The 23730-nt window shown below is 49.4% G+C and overlaps 4 protein-coding genes across 10 annotated transcripts in view; 2 read left to right on the top strand and 2 right to left on the bottom strand.

Annotated features, from left to right (window-relative positions):
• Window positions 1–20378, top strand: part of LOC126579900 (uncharacterized) — a 109113-nt gene extending 88735 nt beyond the window's left edge. For 2 of the 4 annotated variants that reach the window (XM_050243613.1, XM_050243614.1), the window contains exons 4-15: window positions 1–28; window positions 3064–3254; window positions 3327–3994; window positions 4073–4248; window positions 4350–4553; window positions 4622–4740; window positions 4816–4954; window positions 5019–5515; window positions 5600–6669; window positions 6738–7192; window positions 7265–7786; window positions 7854–8726. The exon at window positions 1–28 is cut by the window's left edge and continues 218 nt beyond it. In XM_050243613.1, the coding sequence (XP_050099570.1) occupies window positions 1–28; window positions 3064–3254; window positions 3327–3994; window positions 4073–4248; window positions 4350–4553; window positions 4622–4740; window positions 4816–4954; window positions 5019–5515; window positions 5600–6669; window positions 6738–7192; window positions 7265–7786; window positions 7854–8102 (4318 nt within the window). In that variant the 3' untranslated portion in view covers window positions 8103–8726. Of the gene's footprint in view, window positions 29–3063; window positions 3255–3326; window positions 3995–4072; window positions 4249–4349; window positions 4554–4621; window positions 4741–4815; window positions 4955–5018; window positions 5516–5599; window positions 6670–6737; window positions 7193–7264; window positions 7787–7853; window positions 8727–9745; window positions 9817–20280 lie in introns of those variants that run through there. The other 2 variants (XM_050243615.1, XM_050243616.1) reach the window with 2 other exon arrangements.
• Window positions 1392–12523, bottom strand: LOC126579903 (GDP-D-glucose phosphorylase 1). 3 transcript variants are annotated; one of them, XM_050243622.1, is made up of 4 exons: window positions 11844–12523; window positions 2748–2963; window positions 2257–2670; window positions 1392–2105 (listed from the first exon to the last, which is right to left on the bottom strand). In XM_050243622.1, exons 2-4 carry the CDS (start codon window positions 2928–2930, stop codon window positions 1635–1637), a joined length of 1068 nt encoding a protein of 355 aa, XP_050099579.1. In that variant the 5' UTR covers window positions 2931–2963; window positions 11844–12523; the 3' UTR covers window positions 1392–1634. The 3 variants fall into 3 exon arrangements, with proteins under 3 accessions (XP_050099579.1, XP_050099578.1, XP_050099577.1); XM_050243621.1 differs by having other exon boundaries at window positions 2748–2959; window positions 11848–12523; XM_050243620.1 differs by lacking the exon at window positions 11844–12523 and adding an exon at window positions 8963–9058.
• On the top strand, window positions 9295–12267 carry LOC126579744 (uncharacterized). The gene is made up of 2 exons (XM_050243293.1): window positions 9295–9387; window positions 9644–12267. The coding sequence occupies exons 1-2, from the start codon at window positions 9372–9374 to the stop codon at window positions 12265–12267; spliced, it is 2640 nt and encodes an 879-aa protein (XP_050099250.1). The 5' UTR covers window positions 9295–9371.
• LOC126579901 (putative vitellogenin receptor) lies at window positions 12740–23040 on the bottom strand. Of its 2 annotated transcripts, XM_050243618.1 has the most exons (6): window positions 22749–23040; window positions 22097–22468; window positions 20243–22008; window positions 18325–18533; window positions 16727–18232; window positions 12740–16641 (listed from the first exon to the last, which is right to left on the bottom strand). In XM_050243618.1, exons 1-6 carry the CDS (start codon window positions 22899–22901, stop codon window positions 12797–12799), a joined length of 7851 nt encoding a protein of 2616 aa, XP_050099575.1. In that variant the 5' UTR covers window positions 22902–23040; the 3' UTR covers window positions 12740–12796. The 2 variants fall into 2 exon arrangements, with proteins under 2 accessions (XP_050099575.1, XP_050099574.1); XM_050243617.1 differs by lacking the exons at window positions 20243–22008; window positions 22097–22468; window positions 22749–23040 and adding an exon at window positions 18650–18979 and having other exon boundaries at window positions 18325–18561.
• Window positions 23041–23730: the final 690 nt, after the last annotated feature.

The raw sequence follows: 23730 nt of genomic DNA, 5'->3' as shown, positions 1-23730 counted from the left end.
GCGGGCAAGCCTGATGTTTTTGCTCGATGTAAGGCCCAATTTCTATAGCACAACATAATCTTTTTATCCAGTTTAGCCATTTACATTTAGCCTGTAACAGTACCTAGTATCATCAATTTATCAATACCTACTTTTGGGTGATACAGAGTGGATTGGGAATGCAATGCTTCTCATCCTTATTTAAATCGCAATTCTACAACGAGTACGTTATACAAGGATTCCAGAACGCACATTGTGTCATGTCAATTAGTGTAAGTTTGCTACCCGGTCACGCAGGATGTTCACCGTATATCGGTGGCAACGATCACAATATGGTATGAAGAAAGTGGAAGGTTGGCTGTTTTGAGTGGACTGTGTGGCCCAGTGGCAATTAACACGCTTGACAAATAGATTTAACTTTTGTGAATGGTTTAAGCGCTGGACCAATTCCGACCAATGGCAACACATCAGGCCCAGCATTCACAACCAGCCATTGCCCCTAAGCAAGCGTTCCAGCTGAAATTCCATTTATCATTCAAAACGAACGCCACAGTGGCTCGAAGCGTCACTGGACATGAATCATTGAATCCAGTGTACTGGATAGGGAGAGCTCTCGGCAGAGAGTTTGTATGTGTGTGTGAGATAGATAGATAGATAGAGAGAGAGAGCGAGAGAGAGAGAGAGAGAGAGAGAGAGAGAGAGAGAAGGGAAAGAGAGAGAATAAGGAGAACGGTATAGTGTGAATGTGTGTACTTTGTGAACTACCAGGCTAAATTATAAAAAGGAAGGACTGTTATGCTGTTGGTGTGTATGCTACTATGGCAGTTATTGCGTACGCTATCAAGCCACCTGTTGTTGAGAGTTGCTAGGTGTTGGAGGAAAGCGAGAGAGAGAGACAGATACCGAAGATTACTGGACAGAGAAAGGCAACACCAAGCATATAGCAATGTTTAGAGCCCCATCTCGGGCAACCAGCGACTAGTCAGCTGCCACATTTTCACAGCAAATTTGACAGCTATTACCCCACAACACTATGCCACTCCGCTCAGTCTATGCCTTCCTCAATACCACGCTTGAGAACCTTCCGCGACTGGGTATCATTCGTTCAAGTGATTAATGAGCAAAATATGCAAATCACAACGCCACGCAACACTACCGGCAGCAGCCTGTTGTGCTGCTACTGCTTCTCCTTGGTGAACTATTTATCATTGTCTCCGAGTTTTTGGGCTAATCATGAAACATCCATCCTTAATCTAAAGAGCTTCTCTAAACACCACAACCGTCATAATTCGCCCTAATCGCTATGGACGGTGCAGGCAAAACAGTTTGATGGTGAGCGGAGCAGACTGATTGTAGGACGACATTAAGAAATGTTTAGTAGAATTCACTAGGAGGATCACTCTCATGGATGCTCAGAGCAGTAGTAGTGAGTTTCTTTTTTATTGTGAACAAGGATTACATATAGTAGGTTACAATATTGGCATACACACCATACCTGATTTTTTGGCACTTATTTTCTAGATTTTCATTTTGATACCATATAATCTTATATTATCTTTTTAAAAAACCAGCCGTAAGCGCTCGTAGACGCTAGTTTTAGCATACGACTAATGGACTATTTCAGGCATGACGTGATGCCAGTTTAGTGCTCCCGTTTATTCGGGTAAACTCTTTGACATACCCATTTCAATTTTGTTAAACTCCGAATTTCTCGGAAACTCCGACTGCAACGCACCGTACACATCGCCTTGAGCTTCTTGAAGTGCCGCTCTTATGCTATCTTCGTTTAATTGTTCATAGTCAGCCAAATCACCAACCGAGACAAAACCACTCATCTCGAGTGCGGCCGCATTGAATGAACAAGCGCTTTTGTTGTCACATGGTTGCAACCGGGGATATACCAGCACTCGAATCGTACCCGCACCCGAATTTGTTGGGTCCACCCATGTCCAAAATACATTAAAAGGCATCTGTCGCCGTGCCAGCAGGTTTAGCAGGTCATGTAAGCCTCGACAAACGGGCTCTAGGTCCTGCTTCGCGTTGTACAACTCATAACAATAGCCCTGCACCGGAGAATCGTCAGCCAGGCTAGTCAATCGATCGTCGATACCAACCGGAATCAGAGACTGCATGGTGGAAGAAATCGATTTGAAGGAGGCATTAGTTGATGATTCAGAGAGAGAGAGAGAGAGAGAGAGAGAGAGAGAGAGAGAGAGAGAGAGAGAGAGAGAGAGAGAGAGAGAGAGAGAGAGAGAGAGAGAGAGAGAGTAAACTTACCGCACGCTGTACGTAGAGTTCGTGATCAACACGCACTAGATGTAGATGCTGGTGATTAACAGATGCAAGCGCCCCGGGACTGTTGTAACTGAGCCGGTACCGTCGATCGGGTAGCCGGTATAGTAGTTCCACTGCCATCCGTACGGCACTAGGCGTTAATGTTTGTGGCCAGCAACGTTGCCGTTCCGGTACGACCAGCGAGTGATACATTGACAGAGGACTATTGTTGATTAGCAGCGTCACCGGAACACGCCGTAACAATTCATGTTGCTGTGTGTCTTCTGACGCTGGTTTCAGCTCAAGCAGTACCTCACAAACGTGAACTTTTGTGAAATTAAATATAGACTCATCAAAGGGGGCATTTTGGGATATCTGTTGTGGCTCGCGACGTTGTGTCAGGCGGTCACGATTAAGCTGCAGATGGAGATTATAACATTGATGTACACGTACAGATGATGAAGAAAAACGACCGATTAAGACACTGGGCTCACCTGTATCAGAAACTGCAAATGCCCTTGTGCAATGCGCTGTTTTTCTATATTCAGCCTGTACCGGAACCCGATGCCTGCCTCGTGTCGTTCCATCCAGGCACTTTCCAATCGTCGTTGTAACTCTGGCTCAGGCTCGAGACTGGCATCTTGAAACTCATAGTAATGGTCGCCCATGGTGTTCATGATCGGCTGGTGCACAACATACGGTCTGTCTATCTGAAATAGATATGTAAAAAAATGTACCATAAAACTGCATAAATCTATACACTGTATAATTCTTCTCATCTTCGTTTTATCCCCAATATTTCTACGACAGATCATATCGGATTACTGTAAAAACCATAATCTACACAAACCATTCTCGCATATGTTAATCGATCTGTTCCGCGAGGTAGTGTCGAATGCAAAGCATCACCCGGTTGAGACAGCCGCTGCAATCACGAACCATCCTCGACCGCAGCAAGAATACACGATCAAACGGTCAATTGAATCAATCGAGGAACCCAAGTAAGTAGAACACTTGCCTCAGGGTTCAAACCCATGGCAAATATGTTTACATGTTTTTTTTTTGGCTTGTAGAAGTGATACAGACTCCGGGAGGTCGTCTGACCACGGAGAACCTTTAGAGGTACACCGCAGGAAGGAAACTTTGAAAGATAGGCCTTACGGGCCAATCATTCAGTCAGATGATGACGGTAAAGAAAAGATAAAGAAGAACGATGACCCACTGGCCAGCAGTGGCAGTCTGAAGGTAAAAAGACTGCTACATACTCAGACAACGACAATGGTACAGATCTGTGGCTCTAATGAGCAGCAACAGCGGTTCTCCTCACTGCCTCGATCAACTGATCGGGAGTACGAGCTGGCCAGCTCGGAGACGGCGCCTCAGCGGAATTACAATACTATCGGATATGTGAAGAGCGGGCGAATAAGCCGGACAGCTGCCAGCGATGGGACCAGTGTCATCGTTCGAAGACGCCAGAATGCCGAGTTGACTCTAGCGGCCCGAAGGCGCAACGATTTGCGCCGCAATACCATCGACGTCACAACAGTCGAGGTAAAGATGGCCGAAGTGGCGGCAGCCAAAGAGCGAGCCCAAACACAACACCACCAACAGCAACCACCGCACCAGCAGACTCGGCCACTGCTACCATCACATTCAGTTGCGCAGCTACCAAGCCTGATTCCTTCGACACCGATCGGTGTTCCGCTCGCCCAAGCCGCTTTCAATGCAACCTCTATGCCCAGTACGTTTGCAGACTGCCGAATGGCCATAGTGACAACATCGTGGCTCTCAACTCAAGTATGTTATGCTCCATTTGCAGATATTGGTGCACCGTTAGTTGTACCCATTGTCACGCAGGCAATCGACCAAATGCGCGATGAGCAGGCACTCATGGCTCGCATCGACGAAGAAGCACTTGCTGCCTCTTCACAAGGGCCAGAGTTTATCCGCAACTCCACTTCCCAGCCGAAATCACTCGATATCACCGATGCAAAAGTAAGTGTTTCACGAGGGTGGATCAAGAGGTGGATGACTACAAACATTTTCAACTAACTCATCCTCTGCATATGTATTGCGTACGCCGCTCGCCACCACAGACGCAGCACCGTCGCATCGTCACCATTCTCCTGCTAAACGGTACCAAAGTGAATATCACCTGTAATCCGACCACCACCCTTGCGAATCACATTTTTGATGCTATCCTGCGACTGGAGCATCTAACCGAAAACTTCTTCCTGGGGCTGTGCGCCCTCATCGGGGGTGATTTTGTATTTTTGCCACCCGATTTGAAGATCTACAAGGTATGGGGTTACACTTAGAAGCCTTCCTACAAACAATCAATGAGGTGTTTTCGGGACTTTCAAAACAGGTGGCTCCACAGATTTGGGTCAACACTTCGAAGAAAGCAAGCCCGCTGGAATTGGATAATTTAGTGTTTATGTTGTACATCAGGATCAAGTTCTTCCTACCTACGCTACGAGGTGTCAGGTATGTTATTTTTTTATAAGTGCGAGCGAAATTCGGTATAGATTGGTGCTTTAATTTTTTTTTTCTCAAATGCAGTTGTATCGAGTCTCGCCATCTATTGTATCTTCAGCTACGTAAAAGTATTCTTGAACGACAGATCCTGTGCACCGAAGACGACCTAATCACGCTGGGTGGTTTGGCGCTACAGGCTGAAGTAGGAAACTTCCGGGATAATGTAAGTGCCCATTTAAAAAGAGAAAAATATATTGCTATAGCTGTTTATCTCAATTTTTTGACAGATGAAATACTCAGAGTATTTCACCATCTCACACTACCTACCCGAAGAGGTATATCGTAAGAAGAAGGAGCTGGCACGATACTTGCGCAACTCACATTACTGCAAGCGCGGTTTACATCAACGCGAGGCTGAGCATAATTTCATCCGCTACGTTCAGGAACTGAAAGAATACGGGTTACATCTGTACAGTGCATCCTGGGCCACCGGTGACGGGCTCACTCTAGACGTATATGTTACCATCTCGCTCGCCGGCGTCGCAATTTTCGAGCGCAACTTACGCTACCAACCGCGTTCCACCACGGACCATCAGCAACAAGAATGTCGGAACGGCAAGAACAGCTTCCTACGCCACCTTTACGCCTTTTTCGATTGGCTCGAGATTGAAAACATCTGCTTCTCAAAGCACGCTTTTTGCGTAGTCGTACGACGAAGCGAATCGTTCGGCTCCAAAAGTGAGAAAAATTTGGTGAAATATAAGCTACGCATGGACGGTCGCAAGTAAGTACGCGCGATAATAATCAACGACCTCCCGGTTTTTTTCGTTGCATTTGTTTACAAATCTCTTCTTTGATATTGTTTTAGGAGCTTCTTTGCATTCAACCTTGCCTCAGAGCATCACAAGTTCTACATGAAGCTCCGCAACTCCTTCATATCAATCAAGACCCTATCGAACGAACTAAATGTACCGATTGAGTCCGTTGCATCAAGCAGTACGCACGTTGACCGGTCTCCAGAGTATCCCAATGGCACTAGAAAGCAGGTGGTGTATGAGCTCACCAGCGATGACGTTGGCGTGCCTGGAGTATCAACCGCACTGCCATCTGGTCTAGATGCGAAAAACATTGATAAGATCGATAAACCGTTTAAAACGACCGGTTTGCGGGTGCGTAATCTCAAGAAGTCAATGCTGAACGACAATCGGTTAGCACGATTGCGTCAGCGCTTTCTGCTCAAACGATCCAAATCGACAATCGAGGCTGGCTGTAACAAAGTTATCACTAAAACCGGTAGCATCTCGGCTCTCAACGTCACCGTTGAGATTACGAATCAGCAGAACCAGAATAAGGAGAACGAAAACCCATTTCTGGGACGGGCAAGAATTAGCGGATCTGGCGATAGTGCGGACATTGAAGAAGGCCTTCTGTCAACAACTACACATCAACCGAACTCACAATACGCCTATAGTATTGGCGAAATTGCGAGTGAGTCATCACCGTCCTCGCACCATAGCATCAACCGGAACAAGGTGAAAATGGGCACAAAGGTTTTCTCGGCGCCATTCCTGAATAAATCGTTCGACAACCTGTGTTTTCCGGAAACACAACATGGGATGCAAGTGGCCAAACCCTTAGCCGGTTCCCTGTCCTACCAAAGCTTGGTCAGTCGGCGTACTAAGGACAACGACGACAAAGAATATGTCGAACATGAGGCGATGCATAAGCAACAGCGTTTGTATAACGGATTGATGGTCGGAACAACTCCGCCATCAGATTTACCAAACCGTGCACTTATTGAAAGCAACGTGGATGATGTGATCTCCGTCAAAAGCAGCATGGGATCGGTGTACTTCACGGAGAAAATCGAAGATCAGTCATTGAGGGACACCGATAATATCACTCAGAACACGCTATCGCCCAAGGCATGCGTCATTCGTAAGTATATTTGTCACGGCCCCGATGACCATTCACAACCAACTTTTCAATTCCACTCCTCCATATAGAATCGAGCATTCGCAGCGATAGTTGCCATTTCGAGCTACCAATGGTGGACGAAACAGTCTCAGACACATTGCTTGAGAAGTTCAATAACATTAGCAACTGCAGCAGCGATACGGTTAACGATCGCATACTCGCTACCGTGCTGGTAATCAAAGATGCTGTAGTCGATGACAGTGAACAGTCGTCGACGGCTGCACTTCTCCGCCCCTTCGTCTCACATTGCCAGAAATCGTGGGCCACTTCCCAGCAGCAAAACACTGTTTCTATCCCAATGTCGACGGTAAGGCAAGTATTTGCAAACGACCGGTCCCCGTATGTGACAACACGTATGGAACCAAGTACGACACGATACACGCTCGGGATTAGCATCGTGCAGGGAAACGATAATAACGTATACGTCAAGGACCTGGTACCGAACGGACCAGGCGCACGGAGTGGCGTACGACTTGGTGATCAAGTATGTGAGACCATTCTCATTCTTCGTGAGAACGTTACTAATATGATTATCTGTGTCCTAATTATACTGTAGATCATCGCGGTCGATGGAAAATCTTTGCTCAACCGGCCATATGCCGAATCACTGAGCATCCTACAGCACACCGGCCGTACAGTGGAGCTTGTCCTCTCGCAGATATTCATTCGGCAAACGATCCAGCTGCGCCCCACAGTTACGAAATCGAACAGCTTATACATTAAGGACAACACGCGATCGCCTAATACTACCAACCCAACCACCGGCGACCAATCGGAGATAAATCGTAGAATAACTAACATACTAACATTAACACCACCAGCACCACCAAAGTACAGTGCGAGCTGTCTCGATGAAATCGACAATCATTTTCACAACATCCGACAGTACTGCCAGCAGCAAGACCTAATAGATGGTCAGTGCAATAAGCACGATCCGAGCAGTGGAGTACGTCACGCCAAAACCGTAGTGGACATTCTGCGCAATCGTAATAGGCTGGCCTTAATGAGCGAGTGTCAGAATTCTCCGAAACTGCCGGTCGGTCTCAGTCCATCAAAAAGCATGCCTGATCTGCCGAAGGTAAATCTCAAACATCATCCAGATTACCACCATTCCCTTTCTTGATCCTCCTTCGTTTCCATTCCAGCTACTGCATGCTAGCAACAAACCGAACCAACCGAACAATTCTACTAGGGACAAACTAACTGGCCTGTTGGCAACAAAAACTCTTCCGTTCGGTGATGGCACTGGTCGTCTGTTGGGTACATCTACTGGACGCAAATACACCGGACCAATCCGATACCCGGTTACACCGGCCAAAGATACCTTCAAAACGGCCGGGCGTGCTCAGCTATCCCTCTCGAACGCCTCTGAGGACGAGCAAGTGTTCATCTAATGCCGTATGGGTGCGTGGCGTGCCGCTGTATAGATATATGTTCACGTGTGCATCTCTATCGTTAAAACTGCATGATTGTTCATTTGCGTCTTCGTAACATTTATGTGTTTTTGTAGAAATATTGCATACCATGGGTATGCGAGTTACATATAAACATGTATCTAGGCTAAAGCACGACTTAGACAAACGAAAAGTAAAACAGAACAATATCATAGGAAAAAATGTGATCCATTTGCAATCAAAGAAGTTATAGTGATGAGAGACGTTGTTTCCATGAAAAACTACATTTACAAATAGATTTAAGATATTCAGGGTCAACAGATAAGCATAACTACACGCGAGCACGTACCGACGTTCGAACATAGGAAACATCCTTTTTTAGACGATTCATTAGCTGGACTAATACATTAGTCAATTTATAGCAGTGCGCGCGTATATGTACTTGTATTTGAGTGTTTATAATGTTTCCTGCCTTTCTCGGTATTGTATGTTTGCAATAGTTATTCTTTCATACGCTCATAGTTGACTCATCAAAACTGTAACTACCTCCCTTGAACGCTTCCAATCACGAAGCGAAAAGGATATCATATGATATCAATAGACAACAATTTACCTGATAAATGAATGCCAAGAATATTCCTATTGTGGTTTATCCATTCTTGTCATAATGTAGTATTTCGGCGTTTCTTTTTTGTCTGTGCTTCCCTCCTCTTCATTTTTATTTGTTTGTGGATTTGGATTTGGATTGTGTATTTATGTTTGCGTGCATTTATGACTAGCTTGACTCTAATGTTTTACAGCAGTCACATTTATTGCTTTATTTAAAACACATTTTCGCGCATCTACCGCCATATAATTACCTGATCAGCCCAAACATTTGCCATTATGGGGCTGTGATACCCATCACGAATAGCGACTGAGACTCACATCACCTCCATTCTTTGTCAGCATGTACAGTGTAGTGCTCTAATTTGATGTGGGATACTCGTGTCGCTAATTGAATTAGCAGGGCAGTAGTGTAACATACACCCAACGGCTCATGTTACACAAAAGCCCGGTAACATGAAGGAAGAAGACAGAACAGTGGAGGAGAGGGGCTTCCATGTTCAAAGACATCTCAAATTGAATGTCGTACCACGGAACTGACCAGAAGTTATCAACGAGGTGAACGAATTGGATCGGAGAGAAGAGAGCTCTGTGCCAAAACCGAAACTACATAGCACTTCTTCGGCATCTTCGAGTGCTGATCACAGGACCACCACTGTTCAGATGGATTTCCTCAAAAGTATTACCTCAAGCATTTTCAATTGTAATAGTACATTCAGGGTTTTTGAATTCATCAAAACACAACCGAAAGGCTTGCTGCTTCGCATACATTGAGTGGTGCTACGTGTTTTATCGTGTTAATCCGGTTTTTGCACTTGCTTATTTGCTTGATTTACTTTGGTGCTACTTGTTTTAAGTGGGTGTGTGTTGGTGTATTTATTTTTTCTGCGCTTTTTTTACAATTGGCTCCATGCTCCTCTTGCTTTCTCTGGCAGGTGTACTCCCACCGCTGCCGAAGCTACCAAAATTGAAGCGTATCCGCCAGTGGAATGGCAACTCATTGTTGAACCTGAGTCAATTTCACCATCTATCGGCAGCCTTTCGCATGGGACCATCGAACACCAGAGCCGAAAGCACCGCACCGACGGTGACGGTAACCGGTCGCACAGACGCTGCTACGATCGAACGTCAATCCTGCACTACCGCAAGCTCTCGGAACCCATTCCCAACAGTGCCAGCAGCACCACCACATTGCCATCGCAGACACACCTCTGACATTTCTAGTATATCGGCAACGGTTGCCGATCGACCCACTATAGAGCTGACCGGATACGGCAACCGTCGGGATAACTATGGTCTGTATGCACTCAAATGTGATCGATCAACGGCCAAACGGGGCATACTGTTACATCTGCCACGAAAAATAACGCAGGTGGTGGCGGGAGGTACCCACGACACCATAGCTACCACTACCGAGAGTGCACCAATGGTTCACGAAAAGTATTCCCCATGCAAGCGAGGACCGCCGTCCGACGAAGCAAAGATAAAGGCACCACCGAGACGTCGAAAACGAGCACCCGCGAAACTGATAATCAATAGCGGCTGGACGCCAGAAGAAATCCCGAATGTAATGGGAGGCTTGCAGAAAAACAATAGCGCCCTGTTTCGCATCGTAGAGCGGGAATCGACTAAAGCGGCCGCACTACGATCCGGTGGTGGGCTGGGGGTGCAGCGAATCCGCTTAACCACAGCGGTTATGCCAACCCAGAATGAAACATCACTGGGCCGCCAATTGAAAGCACACTCGACGGACAATCTACTTGCAGTAGGGCAACAGGAGAGCGATGTAAAGAAATTTCACTGTAAGCGCCACTCTCGATTTCCCTCAACATCCAACCTTCCTCGTCCATTGCCAACCCAACTCCAGGAATCAAAAGCCAGCAGTGAGATACAACCCACTCCGGCTGTGCTGCACTTCCGTCTGCAACGAGCAACCGACTTTTCCATCGAAAACAACTCGGAAGAAATTGAGGTACGGTTCAGACGAAACCCTGACCCATTCGTAACGTCTACAACGGCGAAAGAATTTGCGGAAAGCAAACACCAACAGGAACGGCCTCCATTACCATCTCGCGCACAGCATTTGCGCCCTAAGAGCGTCTCTGCCAGTTCTTGCGTAACGACGATTAATACCGAGAAAGGCCCATTTGATTCCAACTGTTTGCTTGACGACGGATCGGATGGCGTTCGAAACAAGCACAAGCCCTCTTATGTGCCTTTGGCCACTGTGCTTAAGCAATCGCTCGACAACGAGTTGCAACAACCAACTCAAAAGGAACCGCTGTTCGACAGTTCGTTGCGACGTTGTGCTGTGACGGACAGTCCTCGGAGCCAGAACATCTGGACCAGCATGGCGAGGCCGCCCAACCCGACGAATAGCTCCGAGGGCAGTCGGGACATATTTCGACGGCCTGCATGTGATTTCCAAGAGTTCGATACCATATTCCAATGCTCCGGTGATACAGTTGTGATGGAAACCTCAAGCGATTCCGAGATGAGCAGTGCTGCAGTAATAAAACAGAGTAAATGCGAGAGTGCAGTACCGGACAGGCATACGCAGCAACAGCTGCGCTTCTCGTCCTCTTCTTTCTCGTGTGGGAGTACCGATAACATCAATCCGTCAGCCACCACAGCACCAGCGGCACCGCTAGCGGCTCTCCCATCAACAGCATCGATCGTACCGAGAGGTAAGGTCACTGAGACCCTATCGCCCAACGAAAGCTTCCGCAGCACTGTCCAAATACAGGACTACAGCAGCAAACATCAGCTACAACGGGTACGCTATCTATCTTCCCCCTCGCCATCGCGTGCCACTCTACACTCGTCAGAGCATCTTTCGCCCTCGACGGGCAACCAACAACAGCAAGGGCTAATCAACAGCAGCTTAGAAAGCATCGCTCCAATGTTCCGTTCCACCATAATCGATTCTGACTCGATTTCTGCGAAGCCCTCTGGCCACGCTCTCGCCGAACCCGACGTCAAAAACCAGCAGGAGAAGTGGGACGGCAGCTACTGTGGTGGTGACACCGACAAAGAACGTCGAAAAGTAAACAATAATTTAGTGCTTCCTTTGAGTGTAATTGAGGTTGGCAGTATTTGCAATCGAACGTATCCCGCCGCTGGTGTTTTTCCTACCTACCGCGCTGTCGAAAATCACTTGAAACCGATCGATCAGCAGCACCATGTACCGGTAGAAACTGGGGAGACGAATCAACACATTTTTCAACATCAAAACTATGGCCCTACGTCAGAAGCAGCTCCTGTTGCTGTTACTGCTGTTGCTTCGGTGACAGCTACACCGCTGTCTTGTCACCACCGCCACTATTACCATCACCTCAATTCGTATAATCGCAACAATACCACTAGCCGCGGTACCGACGGTACTGCTAATACTACAGTATCTACTATCGCTACTTCTGTCGTTGCTACTAAGACTACAGTAAATACTAAACCCAGTACCAAACCGAACGATCTAAGGCCGGCAACGACCAGCTTCAGGCGCAACTTAATTCCGAGCTACGATGAGTATTACAGCGGGGACGGTATTGTCATTATTTGAAGTCCGACAGCGCTGCTTCAGACCAGCTCAGCGCAAACCAATCAGTCCCGCACCCCCTGGCCCCGATAATTCAACGGAACCAATGTGCTCAATAACAGAGAAATCAAAATACCTAGGACCCAAACACAGGTACTCCACACAGCAGCACGGATGAGGTTCCATTAGCGTTCGATCTTATTTTAACGACAAAGAAAACTATCAATATTACCTTATCGTGGGCAATTAAACCAACTATTGAAACCGAAAATACTCTGTATATGCGCATATTTAAACATTGTGTACAAAATAAAATGCAAAATCTTACGAAACGATGAAATGCCATTGCATTATGCATTTACGCATCTTGGCAGTCGCGCGCCATAAACCACGAATGATCTCAGTTCAGAAGTATGCAATCGATTACAGTTTTGTGGTGTTTTATTGAATGTGATGCAAGTCGTTGAATGTTTTCAAACCAACACCAATTGGGGGGGGGGGAAGGGGGGGGGGGTGGAGGACATTTATGTTTCGGTAACTTTCAAACAAAATCTTACGGTAACAATTGGGCACTAAGCTCTTTCGAGTCTCCGTACGGCGTATGCCAGTAGTCGCCGTCACCGTCACCGTCGCTGTCGCCGTTGCCGTTGCTCATAGCCTCGCCCTGCTCGTCTCCTTTAACAAACGTGATTTCCTGCCGCGTTCCTATTATTTTGCGCTCTGGTTTTAAGTTCGCGTGCGACTCCGTGTCCGCGAGCGTGCTGAGTTCCATGTTGTGGAAGTGTATGCCGACATCGAACACGTCTCGAGCGCGGCGCCACTTAAAGTAGTACAATACACTACCGATGAGCCCGAAAATGCAGAGCCACGTTATGCCATATTTGAACAGCTTTACCATGACGCCTTCGCCACTGTCGGGCGAACCGGCTGCTAGCAGGCTATCCTCAGCTAGCGCCTGGCGGTTCGCCGGTTTCACGATCGCCATCGCGCTATCCCGCGAGTCCGGGCACCGATCGCCTGCAGCTATTGACTGTCCATTGTGACACACACAGATCGGTTTGCCCTTCGACGGTACGCACAGGTGCGAACAATGGTTTGCGCTAGCAGCGCACACATTCTCGATCAACGGTTGGCGCGAGAGCTGCACCAGTAGCAGCAGATTAGCCGGCGGCACGTTAATGCCGAACCGTTGACACTCGTAGCTGCCAAATAGCTGGCACTCGCCGATACCTCCGGCGGCCGCTCGGTTCAGGATGATGGCATGGTTTTCGTGCAGTATTAAACCGATCGGATTGTTGAGGATGTGCGGTTGTTCCCGTACCAGCACCTTCATGTTCTTGCCATCGTAATCCACCCGACTGAGCGTGTTCTTCACCAGATCGGTGTAGTAGAGCGTTTCGGTATGGTGGTCCACCGCTAGCGCCGATGCTAGGCTATCATCGCGCGTGACAATTTCCTTCAGCGTACCGTCCAGATTCGCCCGAAAGATGGCATGCGGTATCTTGAACACCCACGAGTACAGTACCGAGAAGAACATGTACTTGTTGACCGGATCCACGCACAGCGCCTTCAGGAAGTTCTGGCGCATAAATGTGACCAGCCGGGCGCAGTTGGCCCGCCCGATGCTGCACACCTTGATCGATGGTTCGCTCCCATCGATGAAGTATACATTGTTCGCCACCCAGTCCACGGCGAGCTTCTCGGGTTTGCCGACCGACCGTAGCACGATGCGCGACTCATTGCCCATCAGATCCGTCTCAAAGATGGCGGACGTGTTTTCCGCGGTGTAGTACAACTTGCCCTGGTGCATATTGGCATCCATCGACGTAATTCTGCTGCTGGTCGCACGCGCCAACGTTGTGACGGTGGGTGGCTTAATTTCGAACTTGCGTACCTTATCGTACCGTGCGTAAAGGATGTAGTAGTTCGCACCCGTTGCCTTGCAAGTCATCTTGTCCGGTTTCAGCATGTACCCATCGTAGCACGAGCACCGGTACGAGCCGGGGACATTCGCACAAATCTGCGCACACGGTGTACCGGTCTGGCACTCGTTCAGGTCCGCACAGCTCTTCCGGTCACCCTGTAGCGCGTACCCCTCGAAACAGCTGCACACCGATCCGGCCGGTGTTTTGGTGCACTTTTGAGTGCACGGACCGCGTCCACCGGGGCAGGCGCTGCTACAGCTAGCACCCTCATCCCGGCCATTGCTACAGTCTGCCTTACCATCGCACAGCTTCGCCACATCAACACACTCTCCTGCCGAGCACTCGAACTCATCCACACCGCAGAGAATGTGTTGGGGCGATTCGTGCGTTCGCCGGTCGGTCACCGTGCAGTTCCACTCATCGGAACCATCGGCACAGTCAAGCTCCTTATCGCAGCGCCACTCGCGCGGTATACATTGACCATTCGCACACGCAAACTCCTGGTGAGCGCATCCCGGGCAGTCGGTTTCATCCTCACCGTGCGGACATTCGGCCGTCCCGTTGCAGCGAGCGCTAGCGTCGAAACAGTGGCTAGAGCGAGTGCAGTAGAATAGCGACGCGTTGGCTTTGTCCGGGTGCGCACAGATTGTGTCCTGCTGCTCGTGGTGGCTACAGCTCTCCTCGTCCGAACCGTCACCGCAGTCGTCGTTGCCGTCGCAAACCAATGACCCCTCGATGCACACCCCGCTGGCCAAACACGTGTGGTAACCGGGACGGCAGGTGGTCTTTTCCGAATTGTGGCACTGGGAATGCTCATCCGAACTATCGGTACAGTCCGGCGTCCCGTCGCACTCCCACGAGCGCGGCAAACACTGGCCACTGTTGCAGCGGAACATGTGGGGCGCGCACGTAACCGTCGTGCCGTTGCCGTTACCGTTGCTGCTGCTGCTGTTGCTTCCAGCAATCGGCTTGCAACCTAGCTCGTCCGAACCATCACGACAATCAGCATACCCATCGCAGCGCCCATTCGCATCGATGCATAAACCGTTCGCACAGGTGAACTGCGACTCCCGGCACTCACCATGCCGCACGTACCCGTCGCAATTCGCTTCGTCCGAGGCATCGGCACAGTCGTGCACCTTGTCACAGCGCCGCTTCGCTGAGATGCACTTTCTACCATCGGCACAACGAAACTCGTTCCAGCGGCATTGGACAGAAACGCGCGCCTCGAGCGGACCGTGCCGTGGCTGGCAGTTGCGCTCATCCGAACCATCCGGGCAGTCGGGGTGGCCATTGCAGCGTTTGCCGGCTGACAAACACTCGCCCGACTCGCACCGGCTCTCACAATCGACGGCACGGACGCACACCTTGCTGAGCGAAGTGTTGAACACCATACCGGTGGGGCAAACGCAGGCCGCACTGTACAGCCCAGCGGCAACACAGATATGCGAACAGCCAGCGTTCCGGTGCCGACACGGATGCTCCTGCCGACGGATCGGCTGGGTGGCGGCCACCGGAATCCGCTCCGGGATGGCCACACCGGGTGGCATCGGAATGGTCATCCGTTTCGTGACGCCCATGTTGTGCTTATCCGACCAGTAGAGGCGCTGCGAGCGGTACCCGGTCCAAAACAGCTCGTCCCCGATCACCGTCATCGACACCGGATGGCGCAGATAGTCCCGGTACAGGTGTCTCGTGTCGCCCTCGTAACTGGTCATCTCGATACGCCCGCTGCTTTGGTCGCTCCAAAACACGGCCCGTAGATCGTGATCGACGTGGAAGCCGATACTGCCGTTGCTACCGATACGGTCCTCCATCACGTGCGCATGTGGACCCCGGCCAGTCAGGGCGAGCTGGTCGATGTGCGTATGCCACGGTGCCGCCCGGGAGCGTAGCGCGATGAACATCTTTCCGATCTCCGGAATGAGTGCCAGCGCCACGGGACTGTCCCCACCGAGGAAATGCTGCACGATGGACCGGTGATGAGTGTCCAAACTGTATATCTCAATAGTCGACCTATCCGTGTCGCACCAGAAGACCGTGTTGCTGAGATAGTCCAGCGCAAGCGACGCTACCGAACCGATGCCAGTGGTGACGAGGGCTCGCGTTTGCTTCGTTTCCAAGTTTACCGCAAAAATAGCCTTCTGCACGTTATCCGCCACTAGCACCTCGCCGGTGAGACTGTTGAACGCGAGCCGGCTAATGTTGATGGGCAACGGTTCGCCCTTACCCTCCTCATGGCGACCGAACGGGTGGTGCTTCAGCGACAACAGGTAGCTCCCGATGCCCAACAGCAACGACTGGCGCTTGGCCGTCTCCTGGCACGTGTGCCTGTTCGGCTGCAGCATCATGCCGCTCGGGCAGCCGCACGCGTACGTGCTGTTCGACGTGAGCAGGCACAGGTGCGAGCAGGTATGGTTCTGGCATGGGTGGTGCGATTTCGGATGAAGGCTCGAGTGGTATATGTGAACGTCTGCCAAAAAAAACGAAAAAAAAACGAAAAAAAGAAATAAGGAATACCCACACGAGAAGCTCTACTGCGTCACAGCACAACTCACCAAAGATCACTCGATCGTGGACCATGTTTTGGCGGCCCTTGCCCGTAAACTTATCGCACGACTGAATGCTCTTCGTGTCCCAGTCGGACCAGTAGATGCGGTCGTTGAACACGGCCACCGAGAACGGGTGTTTCAGCACGCCGGACAGGACGACGGTCCGGTCGCGGCCGTCGAAGCGCATACTCTCAATCTGCTTCAGCTTCGCATCGACCCAGTAAAGCCGCTCGTTCGGCCAATCGAGCGTCAGCCCGTTCGGCCAGTGGATGCCGTCGCTGACAATGATCTGCTGCTCGCTGCCATCCATCCGGGCGCGCCCGATCTGGGCATTGTCGCCCCAGTCGCTGTAGAAAAGAGAACCGTTCTGCGGTAGCAGCGCGATGCCGCGCGGTTTGTGCAGCTGCTCCTGCACGATCGCCTTACAGTAGAAACCATCGTTCGAGCAGACCGCTATGTGCATCTGGCCACTGTCGCTGAAGTAAATGTTGCCGGTCAGCCAGTCCAGTGCGATGTCCTCCGGTGAGATGAGCCCGGCCGTCAGCAGCAGCTCGCGCTTGCTGCCATCCTCCTGGGCCCGTTCGATCGATTCGGTTTTGTGCGCAATGTCCGTCCAGTATACGTGCTGGCCATCGTACGAGACGCCAATCACCTGCGATAGCTCCTTCGCCACGTAATACTGATGCAGCGAGGACAGATAGAGGGCACCGATCGAGCGCTGGGTTGTGTAGAGCATGAGAGCCTCGGTACCGGTGGTCAGCTCGCAGGTCCGCTGGTCCCGCTTCAGCTCGAACTGATCGACGCACGTGCAGCGGAACGAGCCGGGCGTATTGATGCATCCCTGGCTACACAGCCCGTACCGGTCACACTCGTTGATGTCCTCGCACTGGTGCGTGACGTTGTTAAATCGGAATCCGGTCTCGCACAGGCAAACCGAGCGACCGTTCGGCATCCGCTTGCATGGCCGGTCACCGCACTTCAGCTCGGCACACGAGTCATTCTTACAGCCCGCTCCCTCGTCACTGCCGTCATCGCAGTCAGCCTTTCCATTGCAAACCTCCTGTATGGCGATGCACGTGTCGTTGTTGGCGCACTCGAACTTACCGTGCTCGAGCGTGCACTCGTGCACACAGTGCTCCTCGTCGGAACCATCGCTACAATCGCGCATTCCGTCGCACACCCAGCTGCTGGTACGTAGGCAGTGCTTGTTGCGGCAAAGGAACCCGCTGCACTTGCTGTCGATATCGATGCAGCCGATCGTTTCGTCCGAACCGTCCGGACAGTGGTCGATGCCGTCGCACATGAGATCGAGCGGGATGCACACCTTGTCCGTGCAGGTGAACTCCGACTTCCCGCACAAGAGCGGCCTGTGTGGCACCTCGTAGTTGTCGCAGTTTTCCTCGTCATCACCGAACACACAGTCCAGGTGCTTGTCGCACCGGCTAGCGGCACTGATGCACGTCGCTTCTCCCTTGCATTTGTACCAGAACGGTCCCCGACACAGGAAATATTCTATGAGGAGCAGCGGAGAATGCGGTGGTTTAGAACAGAAGAACGCCCTAACCTCACTTCGAACCCACATGGTCAGGAACGGTCACACTTACCGCAATCCGATTCATCACTACCATCGGCACACTCCTTGCTCTCATTGCACCGGCCAGCGAGCGGAATGCACGCACCGTTCTCGCACTGATATTCGTGCACACCACATACAATACTGCCCAACTCTTTGGCCGGATCTGCCGGATCGACCCTGTTGATGGCATCGCCACCGAATATCGCCACCGCTAGTATAACCTCTAAACACCGCATCCTTGCAAATTGGACGATCACGTGTCGATCTGAATACCGATAAAACAGATTTTTTTTGGTTTTTTTTTGTGATATCATCTCGCATTGAAGCGAGTTTTTTTTGTGGGACTTGCTCACCTGCCGCTTACTCGATCGCTCTTGATTTCTAACCTACGAAATGCTCATTGCTAAACCAAGCGCTAATCATCCAAGCTTCCTTCTTAGCTGCTGGTACACTTTTCTTTCAGGAGATTCCTTCGTGAAAACGTTTTCTGTGCCCAAGTCAAACCAACAAAACACTACACGCCACAGCCAAACTCAACCGAAAAGGAAACTTCAGAAACAGAAAACGATTGAAATTGTAACAGAAAAACTTAACAAAAAAGGGGATGACGTTCGACGGACTGATTCGACTACCATCCGATCGAGGATGGCACCGGGCAGAGAAAGAGGTCGACGCACCTGTTCAATGGGGCACCTGACCAAACTAACTGATACTAACGGGCATTTTATTGAGTTATCCTGAGTGCCGGTAAGAGTTGCGAATCCGTTCGGAGAAATGAGCCGTTTTGATCCGAAATATTTCCCTCCAATTCGAATGTGTTATAAATTTAAATCCTTTCAAAATTTGTTTGCCGTTTTTCTTTCGACTCCTCACTGCATTCCTGAAAACCGCGCATATTGGGCGGGTGAAACATTTAAAAAATTAGAGTACGAAATTTAGAGTTGTGTGCGGACCTCAAATTGTTGGGAAAATTTCGGACGATGACATTCTGCCGTTCCTACTTTACGCCGACGTTGCAGCCAGCAAACCTTGAGCGAAACACAGTCAGTGAAGTCTTTGAAGAAGAGCTGGCGCGTCTTTATATTTAGTTATAATTTACTTCTAATCGATTGTTCCATAAAGTGGTTGTTTGGTTTTTGTTCAAAGCATGCGTGAAACATCGGCTATAAGCAAAACATTGGTCTTTAGGGTACTGAAACATCATGAAGAACTAACGAATCACAATAGAAACTATGTCACTCATTAGTTAGTTTGCCCCAATTTGCCTAAGATAAGGTATACTACTACATCCATCATTACTTTTGCGAATAAAAATGAAAACGCTGGCTGGGTCATGTAGTTATTTGTCCGTTACAGTTTCCAGAATGTACCATGGTTTGAAGTGAGTCGAAGTATGTTTAAATTAAAAGAGTGTGGACCTGAAAGGCAACATGGGTTATACAAGTATTCTACCAGAACGTCTAAGAAAACTATACTCTCTCGCCAGTTCGAGGCGGTGTTCCCATTCATATGTGGATTGTTTAGTTTTCATTTAGTTTTTTTCTTTTTTTTTACAACGTACACACGTACAACGAAATCCGGTAGTAAGCAAAACTACGCACTCCATTCATCATCATCAGTATGCCTTCTTTCTTAACACGCGCGCTAGCTATGTAGGAGAATCGAATATAATCTCAACACCTAAATTGTTTACTGGAATTTATGCGATTGGTACTAATGAATAAAGGATAAGTAAATCTTGTCTGCGACCTCCCGTTTCCTGCTGTTACACTATTTTTCTCTCTCTCTCTCTCTCTCTCTCTCTCTCTCTCTCTCTCTCTCTCTCTCTCTCTCTCTCTCTCTCTCTTTCTCTCTCTCTCTCTCTCTCTCTCTCTCTCTCTCTCTCTCTCTCTCTCTCTCTCTCTCTCTCTCTCTCTCTCTCTCTCTCTCTCTGTCTATCTCGTTACATATTTTGTTCGCCATCCTCGTCCTGCTCGTTAAGCAGTAGCGGGCTGTTATCGCACAATGCCGGACCGGCGCCACCACCTGGCGCAACAGTACCCGGAGTGGTTGGTGCAGACTTAGACATCCAGCTGTAACGGCTACGCCCACGACTAAGAAAGCTGGTGGCTGCCGATGACATCGATGACGGGCTGCGAAGGTGGCACCGTACGGCAGAGGGTGTCGCTATATACGCATTCGGTGTCGATGCAATAGGTATGTACATAGCCCGTCTACTACTACCGCCACTAGCCACCGATGGCATACATTGTATAGCATATTTGTTAAATAGCTTACTTCGTTTGCTGGTCAATGAAGATGGCCGCCGGTTGGTTGGCAGTGGCGCACCATTACCATTCACCTCCTCACTACTTCTCCCCGGTGGCATTGCCGGAACAATACCACTCGGTTCCTGGGGAGCCTCCGTGTGTCGTTGCTGATTTCCGTCGTGCAACTGGCGTATTTGCTCCAAAAGCTCGCGCACCTCTGCTGTTGGGCTCGTGGCACGTGGTGGCGAGTGGAGTGAATCGATGTTTAGCAAACTGGACACGTTGGAACCGGTACAAGAGCCGATGCACGAGCTCCGCATCTGGGCCTCCGTTTTCTCACCAGTATCCTCGATCATCATGGAATCATCACTGTTTCCGGAAAGCTCTAAAATGTTTTTCTGCTGATATTGCTGCTGGCTCTGATTTCTGATTTGTTGCTGCGATGGACACTGATGCTGCTGCTGCAGTATGTACTGCTGCTGGGCATTATTGTTTGGAGCCAGCACATCACAGCAAGCTTCCATGCTCTTTCGTTGTACGGGACGTTCCGGCTGTATTTGGCGAAACAGCTCCACCGGTACGCTGCCGGTCATATTGCCCATTAAGTTGCAAAGCTTACATATAGTCTCGTGCCGATGTGCAAGAGTGCCTCGCTTGTTATTCAATGCCAGTGAATCGCGTGCATTATCCAAACAGCTACTATAGTGACCGAGGTGTGATCCGCCACTGATTGCCGCGCGCTTTTCAAACGAGCCCAGGGAATTGGTTGGCGGCGACGGGTACGACACGGTTCGGTTCATTGGTTGCAGCTGATACGATGGCTTCTGCCTGCTGTTCGTTTCGGTTCCAATTTCATCCTGATCCGGCATACGACTGAACATGCCATTTCCCGATTCTAACACGCACTGTGAAGCCGCATCCTTATCACCCAAACGGTCGATCGAAGCATGACGATGACGATGGTGTGCCGGCCGCAGTACTGTAACGGGCTCACTGTGGCAAACATTACTGCAGCTCAAGCTGTTGTTGATCGATGTCGAACTATCCGGCAGCAGCTCTTCGCTCGGTTGGTCCCTGGAGAGTGTACGGTCATGTTCCGAGGCGGCTTCGTCGTCGCGCGCACATTGTATGTGTGCTGATGCGGATTGACTACCCAGAATACCATCGTGCGCTGCACACACCTGCTGCGATGCTGATCGTTGCAGGGGACAGTTACGAACCGATGCTGGCATATCCGGACTTGCCGCGCGAGAGTAAGGCGGAGGCACTAGCGTATTGGCCTCGTTGGCGGTGCAGATGAAGCTGGAACTGAGCGAATCCACAGTGCTGGTTCCAGACATCGATCCCAGCGGCTGCATCAGGTAGTTTCTGAAGTACTGCACCATCAAGTAGTTGGCACCATTCCCCTTACCAGGGTCAGTATAGCTGAACACGAGCGGATAGAGATCGGGTTTTGATGCCACCTTGAAGGAAAACCGGCAACCGTGGTCAAAAAATTATCTTCGATCTTCGGTCATAGAAAACAAGAGGAGTAGTAATTATCAGCCTTACCTCCATGTACGGTGGCGGTGCGTGGATATGGAAGGAGTTGCAGCGACTGTACTGCGGTGGTGCGTAGCAAGAACCAGCCGAGTCACCTTCGGACTGCGAATGCCGTCCAGAGGTTTCCCAGCCGCACAGCTGTCGCCTCTTCCTCCACAACGAGCATGCACAAAGCAGTGCCAGCATAATGGCAACCAGAAAACACCAGAAATACCAGTGGTTCACAAAAAACATGTTCAAAACATGGTCAGCATCGGCGACGGGTACGCGTGGGGCTCCGCCTGGTGGTGCGTATAGGTAGCAGCATCCTTTCGCACAGCATTCCTTGGGTGGCAGACATGTATGGCCGCCTTCACACAGCGAAAGCGAAGATGCTGCAACCTGTACGAATAGACGAAAGAGTTGATAATCCAACGCTTTTGTTTAACCAACTCTATTTTTTTCGGATTTTTCTTCTAAACGTGTGTGGAAATGATTTTCTGAAACCGATGAATATATTCCAATCCAACGGACTGTGATTCCTTATTTGCAAAAGCTATCGATTAGCTTGGCTATTCATCGTTGGTGTGCAACATGCACTGCCTGTATTCTAACATCACAATGAAATGCGTAAATTAGGGAGTGAAGTATGTGTGAGAAACAATCATAACAAGAAACGTACTGGACATATAACTGTGCTGGCTCCGTATACAAGCAATAAGCAAACAGTACCATCGAGAATGAGTTTTTTCAGAGCCATCGTATTTGTGCGCTTGTAAATGCTTGCGGGACTACACCGTAAAGGTTGTAGAGGTATTTTCTGCAGCTGTTTCATTTCACTACTGTCCGTTGTTTTTAACTACACTACGGTACACCAGGCTAATCAAATCTTACAGGTACTATCACCAAAATGCAAGCATTACTACGGTACAGAGTTAACATATTGCGGCTGTGGACAAAGTTCGGATCATAGGTATTCTGTTGAATCTGAAAAAAAACACAGCGTTATTCTTTTACTGCCTTAGTTGTTTCTCTTTTTTCCTATCGTGTGAATGAATAACAAATTCGAAAAGTCCTTTCGGTTGCGCATGCGGCGTTGAGTCGCATATATGGTGATGGTTGCAATAGAGATAGAGAAGAGTGACAATACAGGGCGATATGGTAGGAATAGAAATGGGAACCATTGTACCAATTGTTTACATTTGTTCAACTTGAGGCATGTAATCATGATTTTTTTCCAGCGCACTGTGCAGATGCGCAGAGTTATTGATGCATGGAAATGGTGTTTCGTCCAATAAATGATTCCAAGCATAAGCACAGCATAAGACAACATTTTCTCAGTCCAATAATCTACTGCTAATCCTCACGTTACATCTGCTTTTAATTAGTTCAATCTTCAGACCGATGACGAGCACTAAACGGTCAATCTTCAAACTGCTGGAAGCTCAAATCAACTGTGGGTAGAAGCGCGCGTTCAAACCGCCGATGTGACTAGAAACCAAGCACGAATATAGGCATAGAATCAAACTGTGAGCATCCCTGTAATATTTTAGCGAGAGCTACGTTGCGCGTACAGCCTAAGCGCTGCTGGACGATTCTCGCTGTCTGGCTCCATGGCAGTCGCAAAGCAATTTTTGGAATTTAAATTGAAGTAGAAATGCAAC

Source organism: Anopheles aquasalis, chromosome Y (genome assembly GCF_943734665.1).
Source record: "Anopheles aquasalis chromosome Y, idAnoAquaMG_Q_19, whole genome shotgun sequence".
Lineage (NCBI taxonomy): Eukaryota > Metazoa > Arthropoda > Insecta > Diptera > Culicidae > Anopheles > Anopheles aquasalis.
Note: the sequence above shows the minus strand (reverse complement) of the source record. Positions and strands in the feature narration are given on the sequence as shown.

Bases quoted from the DNA above. Each gene is read 5' to 3' on its own strand.
- LOC126579901 (XM_050243618.1), bottom strand. From the start codon at position 22,901: ATGAAACAGCTGCAGAAAATACCTCTACAACCTTTACGGTGTAGTCCC. The intron at 22,469-22,748 runs GTACGTTTCTTG...CTATTCGTACAG, and splicing joins CCAGCACAGTTATATGTCCA to GTTGCAGCATCTTCGCTTTC. The intron at 16,642-16,726 runs GTGAGTTGTGCT...TTTTTTTGGCAG, and splicing joins CCACGATCGAGTGATCTTTG to ACGTTCACATATACCACTCG.
- LOC126579903 (XM_050243620.1), bottom strand. From the start codon at position 8,986: ATGGCAAATGTTTGGGCTGATCAG. The intron at 2,671-2,747 runs GTGAGCCCAGTG...CTCCATCTGCAG, and splicing joins ATTTGCAGTTTCTGATACAG to CTTAATCGTGACCGCCTGAC. The intron at 2,106-2,256 runs GTAAGTTTACTC...TCCACCATGCAG, and splicing joins AACTCTACGTACAGCGTGCG to TCTCTGATTCCGGTTGGTAT.